Consider the following 24,732-nt stretch of genomic DNA (forward strand, 5'->3'; position numbering starts at 1 on the left):
GTAATTTGGCCAACTCTGCAAGAGGCCGTTCACATATTGCTTCTAAAAACGTGTGGAAAGCGCGCGGCCGTTCCGCTGTCTCCTACAAGCGCTTGCGCTCCCGTGGCGTCTGTCGTTGCTATGCAACCAAACTGCGCTCTACATGATGACGACGAAGAAGTATCATTTAGCAAAGGATTAATTTATTTCTAGCCCTTGCATTAGCTTTACTACTAGATATATTTCTGGAGATGAGAAGGAAAAACCCGCCTGGACAAACTAGCGCACCACGTCCGTTGCTTTCATTATGAGCGCGCTCGCCGCGCTCCTACATTTGAAATAACGACCTTGAGCGCGGAAAAGACGCGATATGTGAACGGCCCCTAGAAGCAGACGTCTGAAATGAAAGGCAAGAACGGCTATTTATTTGGCTTTAGACTGTTACATGAAAATTTAAAAATGAAATGTCATAATTATAAAGTTTTGAGTTTACTTATGTAATTGTTGCATTAGGCTATGAATTAATAAATGTTTATTGATAAGATCTAACTTAGCTATTTCATGTCTTTTCATATACAGTAGCATAAACGACGAGTAGTCGAGTAACTCGAGTATTGTTTTGATAAGAAATCGACTAGCAGAAATCAGTAGTCGTGCAACCCCTAATAAATATATACAGTATATGTATGCAAATATTTCTTAAATATAGACATGCATGTGTGTGTATTTATATATACAAAATAATTATACAGAGTACACACACATATATTATGTAAACACAAACTTTTATTTTGGATGCGATTAATCGCGATTAATCTTTTGACAGCCCTAATTAAAACACATCTTGATTTGTACGAGCATGAGCGTTGGCCTCACCTTCATGTCTCCGTAGTGCAGAGGATTTCTCACGTCATGGGCGTAGATCGCACTGACCCCGACGTCCCTGACCGTGGTCATCACTCCTTTCACTGTAACCGTGGCGACTGCCGAGTTAGTGGACGACCAGCTGAAGTTCCCACTCCCTCCAGTCGCCTGAAACAGACACAACATCACATTAATGCACAGACTACACACCACACACATAAGAATAGATTCAAACTGTATTTCCTCTTATGCGTTTTTGAAGTTTACAATGCTAAATGATTCATGTCTAACAAAAGAAAGCCATGAGACACCTGGATGGTATACTGGTATGCTCCCTCTTTAGGCTGCCATGGGAATGTGAGGATGGCGGGATTGAGGACGATAGGGTCGTAGATCTCCACGTCCTGCTCATTACGCACAGGAACAGAGAGAGCGTGGACACTTCCTGCCTGAAGACACACAAGAGGGTAAACAAACTAGAATAGCGTCGACAAACCAACTCTGAACACTGGGAAGATCCTTGTAACTGGGCGAAATGATACAATTTTAAATGCTTAAGAAAACAAATGTTCACCTTAACAAGACAAAAACCTACTTGATCAACGACTGCTTTCAGTGTGCCGTCGATGCCGGTCTGACCTCGTTTCAAAGCTTTCACGTGGTGGTAAGATCCATTCACAGACGATTCCAGAACCACAAAGTACTCGTTAGGGAATGTGGTTTCTATACGGATATTCTGTGAAAAGAGTTTTCATAAAAAAAAAAAAAAATTAATAAAATAGTTTCAAATTTAATTTACACTAAAAAAATATTGTAAAACAAATTGGTTAATAAAAAAACATTTCCATCTCATGTGTTCAAAAGAAGAGAAGCATCACTTCACATTTATAGCCTTTGAGGAAACCACTGTTGTTTTTTATTTTTTTTTATTCAATTTAATAAATTCCTTATGTGGTTTAGATTGCACATTCAAAAACCACTGAGTATAAACCATAGTGATAGTGATAAACCATAACTTCACTAGTAGCAGCCAATCATCTGAGTTAATTAGTCCACTGACTTGAGTCAAAGTCAAATGAGCTTTTTGATGCGCAGCTAGTACCTTATTCTGTAGTTGTGTTTTCATCAAAGTTTATGTGCATCTTTTAATAATAAATAAAACATTGATCCACCTTAAAAGGTTAGTTTACCGAAAAATGTTATTCTGTCATTCACCCTAAAGTCGTTCCAAACCCACAAGTCAACGCAACCAAACTTTCATGCGTTAAAAAGTACAAAAAAACGTTGAAAAATCTTCTGATAACTTTAAGTGATGAACAGATGTAATTCAGGCTTTTATTAACATATAAACACTGATCAGCAAATGTACTCAGAGCACATCAAATACGGCAAACAGAAGCTCGAACGTGCTTATGTGTCAGGCGAGAACAATGCTTTTATTTATGGGTAACTAACCATTTTAGCGAGTGTAGTGATTTAGTAATTGTTAGATATCCCTCTACTTATAATGAGCAGAAGATGCATTTGGTGATATTGAAAAGAATAAAAAACAAGACATATTTTAAAAGTCCAAACTCAACTTACGTCAGACAGATAAATCTTGTGGCCTGACTTATCAAACACTTCAATGAAGATCTCATATTGCCTCCCTGTCTCAAGGACCCAGCGATCCTCAGGACGAATCTTGAATGCTAGCAAAGACGACGATAAAATAAAGTTTCAATCAATCATAGTCAATCAACTATACTAAAATATTATATATTAAATTACTTATCAATTTATCAACCTAATGAGATTACAAGTTGTCAAAATTCCTGACATTTTTCTCCATGCAAAGCTAATGAAGAGACAAACCCAAGTATCCAGGCTCCACAACATAGATGGTGCTGTTGGGAAGTCGGGAAACGCCCTGCATCCCGAGACCTTGGCGTCCAGAATCAAGGAAACCTCAGAGTAAACTGATCAAATCAACTGCTGCAAACACAATGCATCATCTCTAAACATGACATGCTTCTGTGTTGTGGTCAGTGTGAAGGATACTCTTGTGGTCCAGCACAATGTTGGTGTGTCCGTGCTGAAGGGCGAAGACTGTGGAGCTGCTCTGGTCCAGGTATGCGACAGGAGCCTCAGGGTTTCCATTAGGGGTGACCACACCGTTCTGAAGCTGAAGCTCATACTGATCACAGGGCATGGACAGCTCTGCAAGGGAGGAGGACACACTCAGCCACACACACTGGTGTAAAACCCAACATGGACAACCCAAATATGGACATTTTGGGTCCATTAGAGTTTTTCCCAATATTTAAGTTAAAACTATAGTGATTATCAATGTATTGATAATTAGAGAGAGAGCATGTGTAAAGCCTTCCTACAGGGTTTAGATGGCAATACAGAGGCCATAGTGCAGCTTTAACTTACATTATTAGACATTGGTAACGGATTATAGCCTGATTAGTTTGTTATTTTTGGCCAAAAATCTCAAACACGCTGTAATAACCAAAGAGTAGGGGGTGTAACAATCTATCATGTCACAATATATCGTAATACAAAAATGCAACAATTCGTGGATAGTGACATTGATAGTGTATTGTGTATAGTTCACCCAAAATAAAGTTACTTTGTTTTAGTGTCAGTACTACATTAAACTGCTATATATAATGCTGAATATAATGTATAATAAAACAATGGGGGAATATTTGTGGGTCCTGATAATGTCAAATGTCTGATGTTACCAGTAAAAGTGGCCTACATTATTTTAAATATATCTAGTCAGTGACCTAGAACAAGCATATTCATCTAAAATAATCCTGTATTTTCAGCTTCAGAATCATGAATATTGTTATTCTAGTGTCTCTATTGTCCTGAGATTTGGGTTTCCAGCATCAAGTCCAAGCCGGTTCATTTACAGCCACAATGTAATACCAAATTTAGCATTTTAATCAACAGTTTACCTTTTATTATATGTCTTGGAGTATCGCAATAATATCGTATTGCGAGTTCAATATCGTGATATGTATCGAATCGTGACATGAGGCCAGTGTTACACCCCTACCAAAGACAAAATAATTTATTGATAAAGTAATAAAAGCGTACCTGTAATCTTTCCTTGACGGATTTTCTGGACTTTGTATGTGATGGAGGTGCCAGCCAGCAGATAAACATCATATGCAGGACTCAAGAGAATGTTCTCCAGAATCAGCAATCTGACCTCGGCAGCACCAACATCCTGAGAACAGACAGCCAGAAGTGTGCCACGATCAGAAGAACACACTCATGCGGACAACAGGACTATCGCTAACATATTCATATCTATGCCGTAACATCTTTATTCCCAAAGCTATTCATATGAAGTATAAAATGACATGGACCTTATAGATTGTCTCTTGTATTTTGGCTTTGAGTTTGGCGTGGCCGGTTTTGATTCCTGAAACGAGGATGATATCGCCCTGATGTCCCACTCGCTCCATCTCAGAGATATACGCTGGAGGAGTGTACGCTGACTCCGCGAACCTCAGGACCCTGCACACACACACACGGCAACATGACACGCGCAGGCAAGCTTGAAAAGAGCGCAGTCGTGCAAGACGACATATAACATTTTAATGAATGTAAAATGAGGATGTGAAGGATAGATCCTTCACTTCAATAAATGGAGCCATCTTATGGTTGTCTAATGTTTTGTCACAAGGAATGTTTTTTTGTAAAGATATATCTGCAAGCAGATTACAATCCAGACAGAACAGGCTGTTTTCATTCACATATAATTAAAAGGATAGTTCACCAAAAATTGATAATTCATTAATAATTTCCCCACCCTCGTGTCGTACCAAACCTTTATGACTTTCTTAGTTCCATAAAAGAAAAGAAAATATATATATTTTGGTGGTTTTTTGTCTATACAATGAGTGTTAATGAAGTCCCCACTAAATTCCACTGTGTAAACAAAAACAGTTCACACATTTTTTAAAATATCTTCTTGTGAGCTTCAGAGAAGTTGAGGATGAGTAGATTAAAAAAATATATATTTTTGGGTGAACTATCCATATAAATATTGTGTTTACCCCAGCTAAGGGATTAAAAAACACTCTTCAGTTCAGAGCTTATAATGAAATTATTAATACTCACATTTTTGTTATGTTATGCTTCAGAAAATTCTATTTGAAATATTCCAACATGAGGAAATGGGATAAAACAGGACTGCGAAGTAAAAGAAGTGCGCTCTTACTGTAGGGTGTTGTAGGAATCAGGGAAACCTGCCATTTCAGCGTCCTTCACGATAGTCCAGTCGAACAACAGACTGGCTAGAGTACTGAAGGTGTTTCCTGAAGACAGAACGAGGAACACTTTTACCCAGACTGCACATGAATGACACGAGGACAGTCCTTCTTCACTGTCAGAGTCATCCTGGAAACTTCAAATAGTTGTTTATGTTTGTGGTAGTTAACGATGCATGATGTAAGTGTAGTACAGTGGTCAATGACGAATTAGAGTGCTATTATGATTTCCATAAAATATTAACCACATATTATACCCAACTACATAAGATTTTGTTTTCAGATATTTTATTCTTATAATGATGCTCTTTTCCATTATGATATCAAAACAGGTGCATCACCCTGTCCAAAAAATTACATCAAAATGAATTTTAATTTAAGAAATATTAAGCATGCTAGCCATAGAATAGGTATATTCCAATCATTATATGTATAAATTACATTTACAAGTATTTTTAAATAAATGAGTCATGCCAAAAACATTATGATACTGTAAGTGTATCACAATTAGTCTTAAATATTTATATAATTTGTATGTTAGACTTAATTATCTTGTTTCAGCTACTGTAGATTGCACCTTAATTTACATACAGAAAAAAAAACACATCTTGAATGGCTTGTTAGTTTTGTAATCAACTTGTTCACATCTTTAGCTTAAATTGGATGGATACAAATGATAAGTAAATGTACAGCTTGGAAAGCTTGAGGTTTGACCTGGGTCGGTTTGGAAAAAGGTTTGGTCTGTAAAATCTTAAATCCTCCAACAATTTGAAAGCAACAAAATCATTCATCAGATCCAGACAGATGTATTATTACAATGCACACTTGATTTTAAAGTCCCCCTGTGGTGAAAATCAAGCTTTTAATGTTGTTTATGTGTCTATGTGGTGTTTTTAATATGTTTTAAGACAAACCATGTGTAAATTCATAAGTCGACAGCATTGCTGAGTATTTTCTCCTTAAAACTGCAGTGAACCAAAGACAGTCTAAAAAACACGCTTTGAAATCGCTGGTGTTTCTGACGTCACAAACTACCTTGTAACCAATCAGATCAGCGTGTGATCGTCAACGAGTGGATCTCTGAGCTGAGTGAGTGAGTGGAGGCGGGGCTCATTTGCATATTCGAAGAACCGCGTATACTAAATGAGGCAAGGGTGTCGAGTTACATTCAAGATATTTTAAGGCATGAATCCTTAAAACTCATCTTTGATCACCAAAATGACACATTTAAACATTTTTTATTGACTACAGGAGGACTTTAATAGGATATGTAAAGTTATCATAAAATGAAAACTATTTCATTCGAAAGTGAAATGGTATAGCGCAAGAAAATTACATCCTTATAGAGTTAAGTTTCAATTACCTTATAAAACAGACAGTGTGTTGTTTTTGCTTGGCGATACAAGCTAAAGAAGAACAGGAGAGAGCCGGTGTGCATGAAGACTCACCCTCTGAATCGAGCGCATGGATCTTCAGCTCCAGTGGAGAATCCTCCAGGTGAAGCTCGCGCGTGGTGGACTCGATCTGGATCTCACTGATCACATCCACTATAGCATCACAGCGCAGCACCTGTCCTGTCACTGAACACAGATCAACAGAAGGACTGAGCCTCAGCCATTCTACACAGGAGGACAATCACACTGAAACTACATTCGCTAATAATATGCTCAAACAACAGAAATATGTAATAGGGAAACAAACTCTTATTTAGGCACTGTAAATTATATCAGCTCATTTCCATTCAGAGTAACCTGACCAGAGGATTTTTTGTTTGTCATTTTGGTCTCTGTTTGTGCTTTTTTAATATACAGGACTACTTTGATTGCACAAAGTTTGCAATTATTTGCACTCCACTCGGGCCGGAGAGGCGAGTGTGTGCGACTGCCAGGACCCTAAACCTGGACCATCCCGTCTTAATACTCCCTTTCCTTCACGTGCCCCAGCACAGCGAGGACACCAGATTCCCCATTTATTTGGACACTTTATTCGCCCTTTTTGAACATTTAATGATTATTTTTTATGTTAATAAACGCCTGACGCCACACCCACTGCATCTGTCGTTTGCTCCTCCCGCCACAAATTACATTAATTACAAGATTATTAGGTAAAACATTTCAAAATGCACCTGCAGACTATTTTTCCAGTCATGAATTTTGTCATTGAGGATTTCTATAAAATATTGTGCAAAAATCTCATCTCGTCTCGTTCTCATGAGATAAGCGTCTCGTTTATTAGTTAACCAATTATGGTTGAAAGTTCCGTCGTTACCAACATTTCAATGGTTTGGCTTTTCCCAAAACCATAAGTCCCAATGCAAACAGCAAGGCAAACTAATGGCTGGAACTACAGCTCTCAGGCTGTGCTTAGAAGAATAGTTTCCTGTTCAATAACATGTGGACTTAAATGGATCATGCTCTTGGGCACAATAATCAAGCTAACATTCAGTACATTCTATAGCTTTCATTATATTTAAATATATATATACACATTAATTTGGTGAGTTGTGACCATGTTACTACTAGTCAGGGGGCCAAAACTGAACTTAAAACTTTGTCGGACACTTTTTGGTACAAGTATACAACCTATCCAGTATTAATATTTATCCCCTCAACATGTGTTCTAGCCAGGTTGTCAGCTTAGAAAATGTTTTTTTGTCCATTTTAACACTATATTCTTAAAAGTGGTAAAAGCGGATTTTTTTCCCCAAAGTGCTTCCATTTTCTTCCATGTTACCTATTGTAATTTTGGGCAAATGTGCAATATAATCCAACTTATGTGCAAGCATGATAATTAAAAAATAATAATCAATAAATGCCACAAGAGTATCACACCACAAGGGGCACTGTTGTGTCAGCACAGCTGTGATTTGGCAGTAGATTGAGGCAGCAGATCCAGAGAAGATGATCACAGCAGGTGTCAACAGTACAGTCTGAACAAAACTTTATAAAGGAGTGAATCACACAATCACACAACAGATTAACTTGATCTATTTGTCTACACAAACATTTACCTCAAGATTCTACCATTCTACCATCAAATGTTGCCAGAAACAGGTAAGCTAAACTGTTTTCCAACTAGCTATATACTTACCAGACATACACTCACCTTAAGGATTATTAGGAACACCATACTAATAATAATAATAATATCTGACCTTTGTTCGCAATACCACACACTACATTGTCAAATTTAAAACGTTTATTAACAACATAATGTAACAATAACTTATATTTTCAGTCAATTGGAAACTTAAACAATATAACCTATTACCTGGCTATTATAGTCCCGGGGCTCCCTGGACTCCTCAGAGCAGTCACAGGCGAATAGCACGGCGTTTTAAATTGGGTTCCCACAGCGTTTGCAACGCAGTACGAGAGAACGTTCTCGTAAGGGAACGTAGGCTACTTGGTTACTTGGGTAACCTCGGTTCCCTTAGAGATAAGGGAACGAGTACTGCTTTGCCTTGCCGTGCTATTTCGCTCATATCAGGTACTTCGCTTCAGTCGATTTAAACCTAAAATCCTTTGGCGAGTTTTTTGTGAATTATACCCTCCAGCCACGTCCAAATTGGCGCGCTCGAGGTTGGCAGGGCGCCATGCGCTCCCATTGGACCGTACGCCACTGCTAACTTGCCATAGGTTCGTGCAGTTGCCGCAGCGCAGACAATCAGCTCGCTCAGACGAGATATGATGCTCTCGCTGTGCAGCTGCAATGTGTTTTAAAATAAAGGCTTCAATATTCTCGAGAAAAAGAGTTTTACCTATTACAGGCAAGCCGAGCTGCCGTGACATATGGAGCGTGGCAGCATTGACGATTCCATTTTTTGATTCGATAATCGAGATTGAGCATTAATTTCGATCGATTTCGATTTAAAATCGAAATCGTGACACCCTTATTCTTTAGAAATGTTGGCCCATATTGATAGGATAGCATCTTGCAGTTGATGGAGATTTGTGGGATGCACATCCAGGGCACGAAGCTCCCGTTCCACCACATCCCAAAGATGCTCTATTGGGTTGAGATCTGGTGACTGTGGGGGCCATTTTAGTACAGTGAACTCATTGTCATGTTCAAGAAACCAATTTGAAATGATTTGAGCTTTGTGACATGGTGCATTATCCTGCTGGAAGTAGCCATCAGAGGATGGGTACATGGTGGTCATAAAGGGATGGAGATGGTCAGAAACAATGCTCAGGTAGGCCGTGGCATTTAAACGATGCCCAATTGGCACTAAGGGGCCTAAAGTGTGCCAAGAAAACATCCCCCACACCATTACACCACCACCACCAGCCTGCACAGTGGTAACAAGGCATGATGGATCCATGTTCTCATTCTGTTTACGCCAAATTCTGACTCTACCATCTGAATGTCTCAACAGAAATCGAGACTCATCAGACCAGGCAACATTTTTCCAGTCTTCAACTGTCCAATTTTGGTGAGCTCGTGCAAATTGTAGCCTCTTTTTCCTATTTGTAGTGGAGATGAGTGGTACCCGGTGGGGTCTTCTGCTGTTGTAGCCCATCCGCCTCAAGGTTGTGTGTGTTGTGGCTTCACAAATGCTTTGCTGCATACCTCGGTTGTAACGAGTGGTTATTTCAGTCAAAGTTGCTCTTCTATCAGCTTGAATCAGTCGGCCCATTCTCCTCTGACCTCTAGCATCAACAAGGCATTTTCGCCCACCGGACTGCCGCATACTGGATGTTTTTCCCTTTTCACACCATTCTTTGTAAACCCTAGAAATGGTTGTGCGTGAAAATCCCAGTAACTGAGCAGATTGTGAAATACTCAGACCGGCCCGTCTGGCACCAACAACCATGCCACGCTCAAAATTGCTTAAATCACCTTTCTTTCCCATTCTGACATTCAGTTTGGAGTTCAGGAGATTGTCTTGACCAGGACCACACCCCTAAATGCATTGAAGCAACTGCCATGTTATTGGTTGATTAGATAATTTCATTAATGAGAAATTGAACAGGTGTTCCTAATAATCCTTTAGGTGAGTGTATAGCTAGGCTAATTTACTTTCATAATTACTAGCTTACTTACTAATAGGTAAATTAAGTTTTGTGCAGATGTGTAATGGAAATATAGTTTTTAATTTATTTGCTGCACAGCAGCCTATTTTACAGTCTGCTATAGCTAAAAGCGTTAATAAGTTTGTTAGATAGCAAAGCTCTCAGCTTATGTCAGAGGACATTGTAGTGATCCACTCAGAAATAGGGATGTCAATTTTCACAAATTCCCATGATCGATCGTCGTTTAAATTAACGATCAATTAATCGATTAATCGTTAGCCTTAATACTGCGATATGCGTCAACTGCAGTGGCATATGGCCAACAGCATGACAGGGTCTGCAAATGCTAATGTTCCTCACCAAATCGATTAGAATGGTTTTAAATAAAAGGGCTAGTAGGATTGTAAAATGTTTCGATGTGATTGATAATTAAATTAATTATTTAATAATCAAATATAACTACTAATACAACGCGTCACCAGCGCCGCCTCATATGCGCTAGAATGTGTGACTGTGGACGCGCTCTTCCTGGAACAACTGCACGCGCTGAATGAATCTGCAACCGTTAAACTGGAGCACTTTGCTAGCACGTTATTTATCTAAAAGAAACGCATCCTATATGAGATTAATCAGATATATTTAAAATAAACAATATTACAAATTATATCTGCACAAAATGACGCAAATTCATGCACAAGTGAACTTGAACTAAGTTACGTGCCATTCATTCAGAACTACTCCTTTTGTGGACGCGCTCTTCCTGAAGCAACGCGACACGGCAACTAAACCCAAATAATTCACAATTTTTTATTACAATATTGTTCTCTTTATAATGTTATGTAATATTACAGTCCCAATAGTCATTATTAGTCGTGCACTGCCGTTTGAGCTGCGCGCGCTGAAGCTGACGCTTTACTACAGAGTTCTTTACCAAATGCATCCAATATGAGATAAATCAGATATAGATAGGCATACACAAAATAAACAGTATTACAACTTACATTTGAACAAAACAAAAGGCTGCGAATGCACACGCAAACTTACATGATGATGAAGGTGTAAAATGGTCCCAAACATAACTCCGGCGCGCTCGCTTTACATGTTTCGCGGTTGAGCAGCACGCCGCGAACCCGCATGAAGACCTGCTTAATCGATGATCGATAAGTTCTATCGATTAAATGTATTATCGACAATTAATCGATCGTCGATTAATCGTTGACATCCCTACTCAGAAACCAATCAGACTAGTGTAGTGACAAATATATTTGCCTTCAGATGAGATAACATGGATCCAGAGGAAGCTGTAAGCCTAGCGTCCAAAGAAAAACAAATAGGAAGAGATATTGATTGGGAACAATGTTTCATTTGTCAAGACAAATATGGAAAATACAGCCAAGATAAAGCCCTTTGATTGAAGTGATTTTTCAGGAAGTGGTGTCTTTGTGCTCTTTCTGGAGATTATTGTAGTATAATATTGTGCAATATTTTTGCAATATAATAGACACACACCATTATTTGCATTGCGCTTAGCTTGACCTTGCTTATTCAATCCATTCAGTCTCAAAGGGATGAGACTGACAACCTGAGAGCCAACCTCTGCCAACCTGAGAGCCACTGCTTTGATGGGGAAAAACATACCTTTGCCATACGACTATTACATAGTTATTACTACTAACTAGTTACTAACCCCCAACCCTAAAGAAGTGAGAGAGCAGTTTTGTTAGGATGGAATTAATAACTATAGTGATATGTGAATGTAATATAATTTGTGTTACAACCTGGTACACTAATTAAGTCAAATAGCACCATAGACCATCATCTACAGTTCAAAATTTCCGCCTTGACATTAAAGTATTATAACTTGTGCAGCATTGCACTGTCTCTCCCTACAAGCTTTAAACTTGGCTTGACTCATTCCCATAGATATGGGTACTGATTGATAGAGGTTTTGGGATACTAGGTTATGTTTCCAAGCTGATATTCACTTTGAAAACTGGTTCTCTTTAGGCGGAGATAGTTTTTTTCATGTTCTAGTTCTGTTGTCTCTTACACTGTACAATAAATGTTCATTCTGACACTTCAGCAGACATCCCATGAGTGTTGGCTTTCATTTGATACCATTTTTATGAATATGGTCCTTGTGGTTGTGGAGATATTCAACATTTACTGTTGGCATGTCGTGTTGAGCAGGAAACAAAAAAATTGGCCTGAAATTGCTTGTACAAGTCACACAAAAAAAAATTCAGCTTGACAACCACCCTAATATCTTACCTATGGGTCTCTTCTAACTAAAAAAATAGGGTGACAGCTTGTACCAAAACATGTCCGCAAAAGTCTTAACGGAAGCCCTTTTCAGAATTGGCCCCCTGACTATACAGTTATCAGGAGACAGTCTTTTTTTTTTTTTTTCAGGAGACAGTCATGACTTGTTGGTTACTTCATCCAATGATGCGTCGTATATGAGAGTTAATCAGCAAGTTACACTAGATCGCGTTTCCAACTCCCTTCAAATTGCGCAAATTGAAATTGCGAAATGAATACGCACAATGGAAACACGTCATTTCGCAAAAACTCCCATACAGTATATCCCAAAAAAGTTTTTATGTTTTTTCAGGCAATTCAGAAAAGGAATATTTCGCAAACCTGCAATGGAAACGGTTTTTGAGCATTTACAGGTCACCTGACGTAGATGGGGCGGTGTGTTTGGACAGAAGACGAGACAGAGTCCTTTATTAAACTCATAAAAGACAAAACTATTACGGGAAAACTGGATTCTAAACAACAAAGAAATGCCACAATTTATCAAGAGCTTGAAGCAGATCTGAGGGAGAAACGCCGAGAAACGCCTCATATGAGCCACTCACAGTATAAGGGGCTTTCCTTAGCATTAATGCCGCCTATGTCTCCTTCCATTATAATAATGCCCAGTGCGGTGGCTGAGATATATAAACCTACCAACATCTGTTTCCATGATTTTTAGGATGACTTATTGCGAGAGGAAAAAATGATGTTTCAGTCGCATAACATTGGTTAATGGAAACACCGTCATTTCGCTATAGTTTTTTATCGTCATTTAGAATATATCGCAAAAGTTTTGTGCAAATCTGTGATGGAAACGCACCCCTGAAGGAGTTGCTCACAAATCAGACTGATCCAGTTCTAATGATCCAATAGCAGTGGATGATTATCAATAATTAATTATTTTAATTTGCGTCACACAAAGTTACACTGCCCGGACTGTTTGGATTTAAATAGACAAGAGCTTATCATTATTGCAGTGTTCATTATGTTTCTGGCATGTTTGGCAACAGTTCTTCTAACCCTAATTGAAGGAGTGTGCAGCTTTTCATTTCTTAAACCCCATGTAGGAAACACATCATGGCCATATTCCAGGATGACAATGTCAAGATTCATCAGGCTCAGATTGTGAACGAATGGTTGTGAGGAGCATGAAGAATCATTTTTACATATGAATCAGCTCCCAATCGAGTCCAGACCCAAAATGTTGTGATGTTATTACCATCAAGAGGAGCATACATTTTTGGTCAAAAACTTGTGTTTTGGACAATACAGGAGCTGCAGCACTCTGAGTCCAGACCTTAAATTCAGTGAAAATCTTTACAGAGGAGCCGATTCATGTGTGAAAATGATTCTTCATGCTCCCTCCATCAATTAGTTTTAGACGAACTGTTGCCAAACGTATAACATGCTAGAAACATAACAATCACAGCAATAATGATCCAATCATAGACTCTTAAGCATTTGCCTATTCATTCCAAACAGTGACTTTTTTGGTCGGGCAGTGTATATCATTATTTTAGATGGCGTGTAATACAGCACCCAGGTCATTTGGACTACTTTTATACATTTATGGTGCTTATACACATCCGTTCTGAAGCTCAAAAGCTCCAGTTTCGTTCTCTGTAATTGTGTGGGAGAGATAGGTTAAAGGGCACCTATTACGCAAAATTCACTTTTACATGGTGTTTGAACATAAATGTGTGTTGGCAGTGTGTGAGCAAAACCACCCAAGAATGATAAAAATCCACCCAGTGTTTTTTTTTACAATCTCAATAAATCATAAGCACTGTCTCAGAATGAGCTGTTCTCAGATTCGGCGCAATGTGATGTAGAATTGCACAGGCCCCTCCCACGACTGTTGAGTGACACTTCAGTTTGAGCCTAGACCCGCCCTGAGTGAGTTGGACACAGAGTCCGCCATTGTTCGACGTTTGAGCAGCTGTAGACAAGAATGTCTCCTAAGCGATTGAGGTGTTTTGTTGATGGATGTAAGAATGAACATAGCAGTCTTCATTTACTCCTGTTGAGTAACAAGGATGGATCTGTACTGTTTGTGATCAAGCTTACACAATCCGGAGCAACAGGCCTAACGTGACTGGACACGGAAGAAATGAAAGTGCGTGCACGCTCTTTATGACAGCTCTTCGAGTCATTTTACGGATATAAGGTTTACCAGTTTATTTAGCACCCACTGAAAAGGTGTGTATATTTGTTTACTGTTAGTTGTAACGAGTGTTTTGTGTACTTCGCTGTGTATGTTGTTGATAGTGAAAGGGAGAGAGAGAGAGAGAGTTTATGGATAAGACTTTAATGCGCACTTCTTATACTGTGTTTATTCAGCTCTTACAGTGATTCTCTGGAGTAAAACTAACGCTCATCTTTTGTGTGATGTACAATAAACTTCACTGAACTCGCCAGTATATTTTGGTCATCATTCGGACGGGTTTTGCTACAGCAGGCTTGTATTAGTGGATAAAAGCAGATGACAAATAAGTTATAACCATAATTAAACTAAACTATACCTGTTCTATGTCCATACAGCATATATTATCTGGCTCTGTGGGCATTATTGTCCGACTCCGAGTCGAAATGAACACCACAACTGAGAGTTTCTGTTCTGATATTATCAGATGAGATTGTCCTGACTGAAGCGCGAGCTCGTGAGGCTCCGCCCCCTGTGCTGTGCAGCAGCAGTTAATTTGCATTTAAAGGGCACACACTAAAACGGCGCGTTTTTCTGAGCCCCAAAAAATTACAATTTAAACATGCTGTAAAAAATTATCTGTTGGGTATTTTGAGCTAAAACTTCACATACATACTCTGGGGACATCAGAGACTTATTTTACATCTTGTGAAAAGAGTCATAATAGGTGCCCTTTAATAACTGATAGAGTACATAGCACATTGTCTCTGTAATTATCAATAGATTAAAAACTAACAAGGACTGACACAGCTACAGCAACAATAAGAAAGGCAGTGTGTGTGACTCACAGACGTCTTCAGCGAGGATGATGCTGGTGTGGCGGGAGGGCTGGGTGGAGCGGGCCTGCAGGACGGCCCTCTGAGAGCACTGGCGCTCGTCCACCTCCACCGCCTCCACGCTGGCCACCTCCGGCCGATTGGAGGACCTGAGGACACAACACACATTAACACCGGCATAACATACCATGCTCCGGAGAGGGACCTAGCAGGGTTCCCACACTTTGGTTAACTTCAAATTCAAGGACCTTTCAAGGACTTTCCGTGTCCAATACCCTCAAATTTGTAAGGACTGATTTTCCTGCTAATTCAAGGACGTAATGTGGGGACACACTTCAAGTGAGAGCAAGGTTACATTGTGTTACCTTGTAAGATACATTGTTACAGTTTTGCATGCGTGAATGTCATGGCAATGTACAACACAAAGTACCTCACACGGAAAACACTTAACGTAATGCATAAATGCGCGTAACTAACGTAAATTAAGCAAGCAAGTTAGTGCGCATTAGTGTTGGCGAAATAACACATTAACGGACCAGAGGGAATAATAAGGACTTTTTTTTCCAGAAAACGTATAAATTTAAATTATAAATTCAAGCACTTTCAAGGACCTGTATCTATGCAAGTTTATTTTCAAAAACTTTCCAGGGCCTTGACTTTTTTTTTTTCAGATTTACAAACTTTCAAGGATTTCACGGACCATGGGAACCCTGGACCTATATACTAGGGTTCTAGAAGTCTATGCATTTTGACAGGATGTAACACACATTTCACCGGTAACACTTTACAATAAGGTTACATTGTTTCAATTACAATGAAAATACTTCTTCAGCATTTCTTATCTTAGCTAATTTCAACATTTAGTAATACATTATTAAAATCAAAAGTTGTATTTGTTAATATTATGTAATGGACCTGAGCTAACACGAACTGAATGAACAGTTGTAATTTTATTAACAAACAATAATTAATACTGTAACAAATATATTGCTCATTGTGAGACAATGTTAGTTAATAATGCATTAGCTAAACTTATCTAATGAGACGTGATAATAATTTATTTGTCCCTTTAAGGGAAATTTGTTTTGGGCAATACCAATGAAGCTGCATAACAAGATAGCCACACCAAGAACAATCACACAGTCTGTCCTTTGCACTAGTGTAACAGTCTTGTAACAGTCTTGTCAAAATCTCGAAGAATAAAAGATTTTGTATAGCGGTTGTATCTAAACCTTGAGATAGAGAAACGTCGACCGGATGGAGGTGGTTCGAATTCTGCATGAAAGGGTCCAGAGTCATCGCCTGTTTGAAAATTATTTTGTTGAATATAAACTGAAGAGGAGGTAAAACCTTATTGACCTTTATTATTGTAAAGTGTCGCCATTTTACCAGTAGTTGAGTTTTCCTAGCAAGCAAAGTGCAACGTACAATCTGATATTAATAATAAACTAACCTTATAAATGTATAAAGAAAGAACTGATACAAATGAGAGATTGAGATAGCTGTGCAAAAAAATGTTAAAATAAAATGCAACTCTTAGTATTTAGCATGTGACATTTATCACATTGATTTAAAATATTTTGTTATCTACAAAGTACACAAATTGAAAAAGTGAAATTTGAGCAACTATAAGAAACACATCACAACAGCACCACGTGCTTGAGCTGTCTGCATTCATTACAGTCACAATACATTTATTGTTATAGTTCCTCTTTTAAAAAAAAAGTCTAATATGGTCTACTGTTCTTTATCATTTGACATGTCAAAAACACGTTTGATGTCAAAATCGGACAAGGTATTCAATATTACACTAGAAATGCTTCAGTATTTCTTTATTATTTTACAAATGCTATATGTAATGCACTTACCAGCGATAACATCCTTCAGTTGCTTCCAGTGTAAAATTGATTTTTGTGCTTCTGGCAAGAGGTAATAAAACTTTAGGTATGTTGAGTTTGGCAGCGTTGGTGAAGCTGCAGATGAGCGCAGATGCGAGGATCACGAGCACCGCGCGAGCATGAGCGTTCACCGTCATCGCAGGTCTTCTGTTCACAGAGATATTTCAAGTTATGGATATTAGACTATTCGTAGTGAGATGCCGAGTGAGTGTGTGCCGGTTTCTCCAGTAGCCTCCCGCCACATGCCTCACACACACACCCCTGAACTGAACTAATGTGACAGCAGTGATGATGTGCAGTCAGTGTGTGTGTCTCATCCTACAGCACGGGCTCCACTTCACACACTTCACGGCGCGCGAGCTACACAGTCACTGCTGTAACTTTCATTATTGCTTCTCTCTAAACTCAGCGGTTCAGGTGTTCAAATTAGAACAAAAAACGCGAATATCAAAAATACAAGTCAGTAAAATAGGCAAAAACTTTACCAAAGCATGCAACAAATCATACTGTTTGAATACACATAGTCGCATGGAAATACCCGCCGCAGGTTATACTATCGAAGTGGAGTGATGCATGCTGGGACTTGATCTTCCGTCATTCTGAAACACAGTGACGAGTTTCCTTAAAGGCGCAGTGTAGTGATGCTTTCATTCTGCCGGTCTGAAGTGGCTTTACAGCAGTTTGAGTAGCTAATTATAAATGTTAAAGAACTGGGGCACAACTCTCCTGATTTATTTCAATCACTTTTGACATTGCATAAGGTGTATCCTGTACCTTTTTCTGGGTAGATTTGATAGATTTTATGTCATTTTGGTTGGGTAATGTAAGTGTATTTCCTGACGTAACGTTTTATTCAGCACCTCTAAAGATATAGAAATATGTACCTTACATTTTCAGCAATGCAATTAACAGATTTTTGTTGATATCAGTAAATTGAAAGCAGTCATTCTGTTGTGTCAGAATAGGCTTGAATGGGCTTGTTGACCAGGTAATCTTGCTAAGACAGAGAGGTACTAATCATCGTTCAAAAAACCGCCCACAAAACCTCTCACACTACAACTTTAACATAGTAGGATGTCCTGTTACTTTATCCTCTACAGTAAAAGACCTGGGTGTTATATTAGATTGCAACCTGTTTTTTGAAAATCATATTTCACATGTAAGAACTGCCTTTTTCCACCAAGTTAGAAACATTGCTAAGCTACGTAACATGCTATCAGTTTCTGATGCAGAAAGGTTAGTTAATGCATTCATGACCTCAAGACTAGATTACTGTAATGCTTTATTAGCTGGTTGTCCTGCATCTTTAATAAACAAGCTACAGTTAGTCCAAAATGCCGCTGCTAGAGTTCTTACTAGATCAAGAAAATATGATAATATAACACCAATTTTATCATCACTACATTGGTTACCTATAAAGTTACTTTTTACTTTTGCTACTGACTTATAAAGCCCTAAATGGCTTAGCTCCAGTCTATTTAAAGGATCTTCTATCGCCCTATAATCCATTGCGCTCTTTAAGATCACTAAATTCGAGGCTTTTGGTCATACCTAAGATATCCAGATCCACCAAAGGAGGAAGATCATTTTCTCATTTAGCTCCAAAACTCTGGAATAGTCTTCCTGATACTGTTCGTTGCTCAGACTCGCTCTCCCAGTTTAAAACTAGATTAAAGACGCATCTCTTCAGCCAGGCATTCATATAATACTTTTAATCTTACAGGTCAAACTACAATCCGACCTCTAGTTTATAAACGCCAGAGGAGAACTGGCCCCCGACTGAGCCCGGGTTCTCCCAAGTTTTTTTTTTTTTTCTCCATTAGGTCACCTGATGGAGTTTTTCGGTTCCTTGCCACTGTTGCCTTTGGCTTACTCATTTGGGGATATTTAATTTAATTAATCAATCAACAATACTATTGATCAGCATTACCAAACGTGGACGTTTTCCACTAGAAACAAACATTGATGTATTATTTTAATTTAATACTGTGAAGCTGCTTTGATACAATCTGTATTGTGAAAAGCGCTATATAAATAAACTTGACTTGACTTGACTTGACTTTTGCCTGGAGTCTGATTTGGCTGTTACTGGCGCTGGACAAACGCACTGAAGTCGGTTTCCTTACTGATTTATTTTCAGAATTGCTCTGTTTATCTTTAACCTATTTTTTATGGTCTTCATTGAATTTTGCACACTTTTCATTATTTTATCATCATTTTTTCTTATTTTATTTTATACTTCAACACAGAATATATGGTATTTACAGGTTGTTTAGTCTAAACCCTGAATCAATTTTATAATTTTTTATTAAAAAAAAAAACAGCATAGGTCAAAGTGCACTGCTGGGTTGTGACTAACACTCACAAACAGACTCTGGAACAGTTGCTGAATTCAGCAAGTGACTCGATCTGATGTGATTATGATTTACGGCTAAGAAAACCACATAAATATTTATATAATGCATTGTATGTTGTGTTGGATAAAATGGCTGGCAAATACATAAATGTAAATGAAAACCTTTATTTCACTGATGACTCTTCAGATAATTCCATGAAAACAATATGAGAGCATGACAAAGACTTAACTGGAACCTGTATACAATATATCAGACTATATGAAGTCAAGTCAAGTCAAGTCATCTTCATTTAGTGCTTTTACAATAGATTAATTCAAAGCAGCTTTACAGTGATAATAGGAAATTACAGTAACAGAGATTGTTTTGGCTTTATAGCAGCTCTAGAATAAAGTTATTGTCCAACTAAAGTTAGTTTTGATTGATTGATTCACTTCCATTGCGAAGATCATTAGTTATTAACTTAGGGGCCGCTAACGTGACACCACTCTAACAGAAAACCCTCAACCGGCCGCTCATCCGCACAACAACAGTGCCTGGGGCTCAAGAACGCAAACCCTGAAATAGGTTTCAAGGAGCAAGCCTTGAAAAATTTGAGAGAAACAAAAAAGGTTATCTCTGCGCAAACCTCAGAATCGCAAACCCGCGAAAATGCTGACGGCGTGCACATGCACATCACGTGTTCAGTCTATACTGTAGGTATGCACATTTGAATATATATGTGCGCAGGCGTGTAGTCCTTCTGTACAAACCAACCCTCAACAAACTAAGTCTTAGTCTGGCCTTAAACATTTATAGTAAAGAATTATTCATCGCTTCCGTGTATCCATGCGAACTGGAACTATCCCGACAACACTTTATCTGTTCAGAGGTAAAGAGAAGGAGGCCTTCACGGGGGAGAGACTATGCAATCGTGCTCTCTCTCCATGAAATCCGAAATACCTCTAGTCTACAAAAATTATACTTATTTTTTAAAATTAATTTTATTTAATTTTGATAATATTTTTTTCTATTTTTATTTTTCTATTTACCATAGAATTACTAGATTTGATCAATAAATAAATAAATAGTAATTTAAGCACTTTCCTCACCATTCCATACATCATATAATTCAGCTCAAAATATCGGTCCCACTTTATATTAAGTGGCTTTAAGTACTAGTACTTACATGTACTTACATTGAAATTAATAATTTGATACAATGTACTTATTGTGTAACTACATGTTTTTACATTGTACTTACATTTTAAAATTCCTGCATGTAATTACAGCTGTAATTAATTTATGTAATTACATTTGTAATTACACAGTTGACCCTTCCCTTACACCTTAAACCTACCCAGTCCACCACACCTGTCCCTAACCTTACCCGTATCACACCTCAATAGCAGCAAAAGTGTTTTACAATACAACATGAACACAATAAGTACATTGTACTTATTTTTTGATGTAAGTACATAGTACTTAACGCCACTTAATATAAAGTGGAACCAAAATATCTTACATTGTCACGTACATTACAGTGTCTTCACAACTGTGTTCCTTTCTTGAAAGAAATGATATCTGCGAAGATTTCCAGTCAGGATTTAGACCGTACCATAGTACCGAAACAGCTCTCGTTAGAGTAAAAAATGATTTGCTCTTATCATCCGATCGTGGTTGTATCTCTCTATTAGTGTTACTCGATCTTAGTGCTGCATTTGACACCATTGACCACAACGTTCTTTTAAATAGACTCGAACATTATGTTGGCATTAGTGGAATTGCACTAGCATGGTTTAAATCATACTTATCTGACCGTTATCAGTTTGTAGCAGTAAATGAAGAGATGTCTCATCGATCACAAGTTCAGTATGGCGTACCACAAGGCTCAGTACTAGGACCGTTGCTGTTCACTCTGTACATGCTACCATTAGGAGATATCATTAGGAAACATGGCATTAGCTTTCACTGTTATGCTGACGATACTCAGCTCTATATTTCTTCAAAACCTAACGAAACTTACCAATTCACAAAATTAACAGAATGCATAGCGGATATAAAAAATTGGATGACTCGTAATTTCCTACTTCTAAATTCTGAAAAAACAGAGTTTCTAATTATTGGACAAAAAACTTCCTCACGTAATAACCTAGAATACTGTCTAACACTTGATGGCTGCTCTGTTAAGTCTTCGTCGTCGGTTAGGAATCTGGGTGTGCTCTTTGATACCAATCTTTCATTTGAAAGTCACGTGTCCAGTATCTGTAAAACTGCATTTTTCCATCTTAAAAATATATCTAAATTACGTCATATGCTCTCATTGACAAATGCGGAACAATTAGTTCATGGGTTCATGACCTCAAGGCTAGATTATTGTAATGCTCTACTGGGTGGTTGCCCTGCACGCTTAATAAACAAACTACAGCTGGTTCAAAACGCAGCAGCTAGAGTTCTTACCAGAACCAGGAAGTATGACCATATTAGCCCGGTTCTGTCAAAACTGCACTGGCTCCCTATTAAACATTGTATAAATTTTAAAATATTGCTGATCACTTACAAAGCACTAAATGGTTTAGCTCCGCAGTGCTTGAGCGAGCTCTTAACGCATTATAGTCCGTCACGTCTATTGCGATCTCAAAATTCCGGCCAGTTGATAATACCTAGAATATCAAAATCGACTGCTGGCGGTAGATCCTTCTCCTATTTAGCACCAAAACTCTGGAACAGTCTTCCTACCATTGTCCGGGAAGCAGACACACTCTGTCAGTTCAAAGCTAGACTAAAAACACATCTCTTTGACCTAGCTTTCACATAATACATTATAGACTTCTATAATTCAATGTTAGGCTACATAGATTAGGTCAGCTGGAACCGGGAACACTTCTCATAAATCCTGATGTACTCGTTACATCATAAGAAGAATGGCATCTACGCTAATTTTAGTGTCTTTGTTTATCCCAAGGTTTTCCCGCAGCCTGCCGGATCCAGGCCGTATCCAGATCTGATGAAGGACCTTCGCCTGGACCCGATGACAACGCAGTGCTGAAGTGCCAACTAGTATCTCCCTATGGAGGATCCCTTTACCACTCTACAGATAAAGCGTTGTCGGGAAACTCAATTCGCGTATCTACCCCGAATTGATAAAATAAAATAAAATTCTGTATCAAAAATTATAAGGAAACACCAGTACTTTGTTTAGGCTTGGTTTTTAGGGAATTACAAACCTGCGCACATATATTCAAACGCACATAACTATAGAACCAATTCTTAATGCGCATGTGAATGCCATCAGCGTTTCTCACAGGTTCGCGTTTAAAGTCTATGTAGAGAGAATTGTGTCATCTTAGCGGCCCCTAATTTAATAACAAATGATTGTTGCGACGGAAGCGAATCAATCATAACTAACCTTAGCTGGAAAATAACTTTACTAAAGAACCGCTATAAAGCCAAAACAATCTCTGTTACCATAAATTATACGTTTATCTCTGTAAAGCTGCTTTGAAACAATCTACATTGTTAAAAGCGCTATATAAATGAAGATGACTTGACTTGACTTGGGTCAAAAAAACACTATAAAGTTTAAAGTGAACTGCAATACGTTTTCTTTTAAAAATAACCCGGAAACCTTATCACTTCACACTTACAGTGTTGAAGTATATCATTGTTCCATTATCACGTAATATGTTAGAAGTCCTGTTTCCATTCTTCAAATGATCCTTTGGGCCCTATTTTAACGATCTAAGCGCATGGTGCAAGTTCACTTAGGGCATGTCCGAATCCACTTTTACTAGTTTAATGATGGGAAAAATGGTCGGTGCTCCCGGCGCATGGTCTAAAAGTGTTGTCCCTATTCTCTTAATGAGTAATGGGTGTGTTTTGGGATTTACGTGCGTTAAACCAATCAGAGTCTCATCTCCCATTCCCTTTAAATGCCAGTTGCGTTTGCACCATGGCAGATTTGCTATTTACATGACGGAATTTAATAGTGGAAAGACTTAACGCAAATGGAACTGCTTGTGCGCGAGGTAAAGTGCGCAAGCAGATCATCTACGGGACAAGCTGGATTCCACCAAATCTTTATGTACACAATAATAATATTTTACATTGTAATCCTTTTATTTTAAATATTTGCCATGTTTGTGTGCTGCTGTGCGTCCCTGTGTGTTTAATAAGCAGAGTGTACACGCGTTGTGGACCCGTCTATAGGTGCACATTACTAACACACTCATTAAATAACAAAAAAAAATATTGCGCCATTGACTTTAGACCAGGTTTCAGTTGGTCAATGGCGCAGTCAATTTCTGTTGCCTCAGAATAGCAACGCATCAACAATATGCTTGAACACACCTCGTTTTCAGACCAGCACGCCTATGGGCGCACAAATGGCCGCAAATGCATTTGCTTTTTAAACAACGTGGCGCAGGACGTGAAAATGATAACTGTGTCGGACTGAAACTAGCAAACAACACTTGGGGGAATGATTGTGAATGATCCAATGAATGGGGGAATGCTTGGGAATGATCCAAGCTTCAACTTTATCTCTCACATAGACATGGCTCCTAAGATTGAAAAGACAGCTTGGAAGCACAGTAAACAACAAAACAATCTCTGTACACAAGACAGCGGTATCTTCCCGAGTTCCCATTGATACTGGCGAGCCCCCCCCCAACCCCCCCCCCCCCTTTTAAGGCAATTCTAAAAGAGAATAATGTGTGCTTTAAATTCTGCTCTTTGGCATCGCATATCGCAAAGAACTGTAAGATTAAAGTCCAATGTTCTGAATGTAAAAGTGAACGGCACCACACACACTTGAGAGGAAATCTCACCATAATCTTGAGTTACCAGCAAATGCACAGAAGTCTGTGGAGAAGATCAGACTGATCCTGCTCTAAAATATGCCTTGTAAAAGTATTTCCAGCTAGCCGCGGGGACAAGGCAGTGAAAGTCTATGCAATTCTGGACGAACAGAGCAACATGTCACTGGTTCGGTCACAGTTCTTTGAAGTGTTCAGTGACCAAAGTCCAAGTGCTCCTTACACACTGAGAACATGTGCAGGAGTAAAGGAGTCAGCTGGAAGAAGGGCTA

At 38.5% G+C, this 24,732-nt stretch overlaps 1 protein-coding gene across 1 annotated transcript in view; it reads right to left on the reverse strand.

Annotated features, from left to right (window-relative positions):
- nup210 (nucleoporin 210) overlaps window positions 1-17,594 on the reverse strand; it is a 74,390-nt gene extending 56,796 nt beyond the window's left edge. The window contains exons 1-12 of the mRNA XM_081386456.1: window positions 17,281-17,594; window positions 15,425-15,561; window positions 6,566-6,697; window positions 5,069-5,165; window positions 4,212-4,362; window positions 3,937-4,069; window positions 2,884-3,042; window positions 2,698-2,766; window positions 2,428-2,534; window positions 1,439-1,579; window positions 1,155-1,292; window positions 856-1,011 (exon numbers count right to left, since the gene is read on the reverse strand). Coding sequence (XP_081242582.1) covers window positions 856-1,011; window positions 1,155-1,292; window positions 1,439-1,579; window positions 2,428-2,534; window positions 2,698-2,766; window positions 2,884-3,042; window positions 3,937-4,069; window positions 4,212-4,362; window positions 5,069-5,165; window positions 6,566-6,697; window positions 15,425-15,561; window positions 17,281-17,447 — 1,587 coding nt within the window. The 5' untranslated portion in view covers window positions 17,448-17,594. The remainder of the gene's footprint in view (window positions 1-855; window positions 1,012-1,154; window positions 1,293-1,438; window positions 1,580-2,427; window positions 2,535-2,697; window positions 2,767-2,883; window positions 3,043-3,936; window positions 4,070-4,211; window positions 4,363-5,068; window positions 5,166-6,565; window positions 6,698-15,424; window positions 15,562-17,280) is intronic.
- Between the last annotated feature and the right edge of the window lie 7,138 nt (window positions 17,595-24,732).

This window comes from Scardinius erythrophthalmus, assembly GCF_964197995.2.
Source record: "Scardinius erythrophthalmus genome assembly, chromosome: 15".
Taxonomy (NCBI): Eukaryota; Metazoa; Chordata; class Actinopteri; order Cypriniformes; family Leuciscidae; genus Scardinius; species Scardinius erythrophthalmus.